Source organism: Podarcis erhardii (assembly GCF_964252035.2).
Source record: "Podarcis erhardii genome assembly, chromosome: 6".
In the NCBI taxonomy this organism is placed as follows: Eukaryota; Metazoa; Chordata; class Lepidosauria; order Squamata; family Lacertidae; genus Podarcis; species Podarcis erhardii.
The window spans coordinates 30,122,850-30,127,476 of NC_138510.1; the positions used below are offsets into that span (position 1 = coordinate 30,122,850).

The following is a 4,627-nucleotide window of genomic DNA, read 5'->3' on the forward strand; positions in this document are numbered from 1 at the left end:
TCTAAGATGCTATAGGACATTTTCCTGTTAAAGGCATTTATGTATGGGGAAATCTCGTTTCTTTCCTGCTGTCAGATTCAGGGATGTGTTCCCCTTTGACAGAAAAAGGCAATGCACTTAAAAGTTTTGTTCGGATGTATTTTAAGCTGAATCCTCTTTTGTTTAAAGCTGCTGAAAATTTAAAGACATGAGCTGTAATGTAGCAGAGATGAAGTCTATGTTTTTCTTTTTTTTGTGAGGCTCCCTTGTGCGCTCTTACCTATAAAGTGTAAAGGAGCAAAAGGATGCTCCTGAATGCCTTATGCTAAAGCACAGGCAAGTCTCCGTGGGGGCCTTGAAAAGTACCCGTATTTTTTGCTCTATAAGACGCACCAGACCACAAGACGCACCTAGTTTTTGGAGGAGGAAAACAAGAAAAAAAATATTCTGAATCTCAGAAGCCAGAACAGCAAGAGGAATCGCTGCGCAGTGAAAGCAGCAATCCCTCTTGCTGTTCTTGCTTCTGGGATAGCTATGCAGCCTGCATTCGCTCCATAAGACGCACACACATTTCCTCTTACTTTTTAGGAGGGAAAAAGTGAGTCTTATAGAGCAAAAAATACGGTAAAGGCTAGAAACAGCTCTCTGAATTTGCAACTATAAACTCTTTCCCAACCATCCCTCTAGCCACCAGGCCATATTTTTGTGGTTTTGTAAGATGAACTGTCCCATGGCAGAGCCGCCCCCAACCCCACCCCCCGTTTAAGTAGAAACAATCAGTGTGACATAGGAATGCCCAGCAACAAAACAGTGGATATATTGGTGCTGAAATAACACCAGTGATGATACCCCACAGCTCAGTTATTGATGCAGTAACTTGGATGAACATGTGGAACTCCGGTGCCTATAAATGTTGCCCATTAGTTCCGGCTTTCTTCCCTGTTCCTTTACTCCTGCTAATCTGCTACTTCCAATGAAATTAAATCCTCCACATGCTTCACCACAGCACACACAGTGCTCTTGCCCTTCTGAGCCATGTTCCACATTTGTGCTAGTGTAACTGTCTATCATCCCAATATCTGTGGGGGAGTGGGTGGGCTCAGTCTGTACTGACAGCGGAACTCCCATCTATGGTCAAATTAGCCCAGTCCTGAACTGCAATAATACAGAAGGGAAATCATATCATAGAATCACAGAATTGTATAATTGCAGAGCTGGAAGGGACGCAAAGGGCCATCTAGTCCAGGTCCCTGCAATGCAGGAATCACAGCTAAATAACAAGTATCAAACCTAAATATTTTCAACTAAACCTAATGGGGTGCGGGTGTGTAGTATAAAATCAAAGCATGCAAGTGATTGCAATAACTCTCAATATTTGCAACAATCTGGTATTGCTTTATAGTGAGAAGCCCATTATCAGTATGAGAGATTGCAACATCCATTTCTCTCATCCTGTCAGCTCAATGATTTTTGCTTGCACACAATGGGATTTTGCCCCTCTTTGCCCCCTGTGTACACTGGTGCAAATGAACCAATGGAAGAGGAATCTGCCTCTTTCTGGGGCACTTCACTCATTTCCTGCTGTATTTTACAGTGACAAACCAAGAAAGAAGCTGATGTCTGGAGATACCTGGTAACTAGAGCTTAATTCATTAGGGCTTGGCATATGGATTGAGCTGGTTGAAGGAGTTACTAATTTTTATAGACACACATGTGTGCAAAAAGAATTTCCCACCCAAGTTTGTGTTGCTGAATGTGATTTTTGTCTTTTCAGGTTTTTCGACGAGCTGACAAGAACGGTGAGTGACCTGCCCACATGATTTCCTTGCCCTTCTTTTTTATTTATTTATGTCTCGTCATTTAAATATATAACGTTAGTCCATCTCAAAGACTAGGCTTGAGCAACCAAACCCTCTTACCCCACAACCACTAAGCTTACTCAGGAATCTTTGGTGGAATCTTTTTAAGAGCCCTGGTACACAATATCTAGTGGATCATCCCTATCTATATGTTTGTTGACACTCCCAAAGAACTCTAAAAGATTAGTTGGAAAAGACTTACATCTGTGGAAGCCATTTTGGTTTTTCTTCAGCAAGACTTGTTCTTCTAGATGCTTTGTAATTTTATCTTTAACAAAGCTTTCCACCTGTTTTCCCAGAACAGAACTTAAGCTAATCAGCCTGTGATTTCCAAATCCTCCTGGATATATTTTTTAAAAAATTGATGCTGCATTGATCACTTTCCAGGCCTCAGCTATGGTGACTGATCTTAGAGACAAGCTACATTTGTTTTTGTTAGAAGCACAGCAGCTTTGAATTTGGATTCTTAAAGAACTCTTGGGTGGATGCTATCCAAACCCAGTAACTTGTCAGCTTTTGTTTTGTCAATAAGTCCTAGAACTGTGTCTTGTCACCACTCTTTGCCTTAGTTCCTCAGACTCTGTTCCCAAGAAAGTTAGTTAAGGAACAGGGATCTGCCCTACATCTTCTGTGCTGAAGACAGATACAAGTAATTCATTCAGCTTCTTTGCAATCTCCTGTTTTCCCTTTAGCAAACCTTTGTTGTCCACAGGCTTAGCCAGCTTCCTAGCCAGTTTCCTGCTTCTAATGTTTGAAAGCCAACCAGGAAAACAGATGAGTGGAAGTTGGGACCTGGTTCTCCCCATTCCTAGTCCTGCATTCCACCACTCTAGCTTTCATAATTTCTGAGCAACCATGAGAGCTATAAACTTTATGATAAATGAAGGCCAATGTTGTCTAGTTTTCAAGTTCTTCAGCAGATAAGCAAACTCCAGGCCTCATGGGTGAGTGGATACATCCAGGCTCTTCTATAGCCTTGCTGACCCACTCTGTGGCCTATGGTTCAATTTAATCCCTGGATGTTTCTGACATTCCTGTGCCCTCTGCTGTCTATCACTTTGGCAATTGCTGTCTATTATTTCCCATATCCATACATCCTTGCCCTTGTCATACAAACCTGCATGTCAATCATTCTTCCTACTTAGGTCAAATCCATCTATTAATGCTGATCTTTCATTGCTATTCTGCTATCTGCTCTGACCTTTATATCTCCCCGTGGCTGCTGTGTTCACACTCCTGTCACTCCCAGGAAACAGATCTGAAATTTATTATTTATTTATATTTTTTGTTTTATTATGCACACTTGTCCATTTGGCATTTCATTTTTGTTCCACTTTTAGAGTGTTTTGCAATTGTTTTCTCACAACACTGGCCATTTTAAGTTTTCCCGTTTACAAGTGGAAAACTGAGTCCAATCTGTATTGGCTCACTCAGATTGCACCCAAGGTTGGATTTTAACCCTGGTTTCATAAGTCCATTCTTTGGGCAGCTTTCTTTATTCATAGGAAATGGCAAGCTGAAAAGAAGCAGAAGGTCTCTGCATTGGCTAACCACCGCTGCCAAGATATGACCAAGGAGGAGATAATATGGATCTGACAATGATGTGTATGTAGACAGGCCCCTAGTATCCTGCACACCAATGTGGATTGGTTCATACCTGCATGTGCTGCTAGAAGCCTCTGTGCAGGTTCAGAATCATAAGTCTTACTTCAGTAGAGCACCTGGACTTCCTCCAAGATGCAACTTGGCAGTGGTGGTCAGTAAACATGAAGAACTCTTTGGTTTTCAGTGTCTACATGACCTGCAGCTGCTCAATGGAGTGTAAGCACTTAAGAAATACCTGCTGGATCAGGCCAGTGACCCATCTAGTTCAGCATCCTGTTCACACATTGGCTACCCAAGTTCCTGTGGTAAACCCTCTAGCAAGACCTGAATACAGGAACACACTCCCCTCCTGTGGTTTTCAGCAGCTGGTATTCAGAATCATTACTGCCTCCAGCCATGGAGGCAGAGCAGAGCCATCATTTTATTTATTTTATTTCTATACCACCCTATACCCGAAAGTCTCAGGGCAATTCACATAAATTATCAAATACATAAAATCAAAACAAAAATAACAACCCAATAAACCCCCCATCCCCAAAGAGCCAGCATTTTAAAAAGGGTATAGGATGTAGATCAAGTCAGATGCATAATGAAGGCGCCAGGCGAACTTCCCTGGGGAGAGCATTCCACAGACGGGGAGCCACCACAGAGAAGGCCCATTCTTGTGTTGCCACCCTCTGGACCTCTCGAGGAGGAGGCACACGGGCCTCAAAAGATGATCTCAGGGTCCGGGTAGGTTCATATGGGAGGAGGTGGTCCTAACTAATAGCCACTGATCTCCAAGTGAGTGAGAGAGATCTCCAAGCAGTGTGATATGTCAGCCAGGAACCCATGGATCTCACCTGCATCAGCCTCTGCCATCTCAGTGAAAACCTGTGTCTTCAGCACTGCTGATGTTGCTCAGCAGAGACCTATGAATTCCTAGAGGAGTAGCCCTGTTAGTCTGTCACACAACAGCAAAGAATCTTGTGGCCCCTTCCTAAAGATGGCCGTAGCATGTCTGGTAGTCATCAAGGCGCCACAAGATTCCTTGTTGTTTTTCTATGAATTCCTGGCTCCAGTGTTATACCATAATCTCTTCCTGTTGCACAGCTTGCTGAATTAGACAAAATAACATACAGAGACTCATGTTGCTCTCATCTCTGCAAAGGTATAATTATTCCTTCTCTTTCATTCAAATGTAG

At 42.7% G+C, this 4,627-nt stretch overlaps 1 protein-coding gene across 1 annotated transcript in view; it reads left to right on the top strand.

Annotated features, from left to right (window-relative positions):
- The window catches only part of NECAB3 (N-terminal EF-hand calcium binding protein 3), an 82,047-nt gene that overhangs the window by 26,728 nt on the left and 50,692 nt on the right, over positions 1–4,627 (top strand). The window contains exon 2 of the mRNA XM_081866804.1: positions 1,754–1,778. Within this exon, the coding sequence (XP_081722930.1) occupies positions 1,754–1,778 (25 nt within the window). The remainder of the gene's footprint in view (positions 1–1,753; positions 1,779–4,627) is intronic.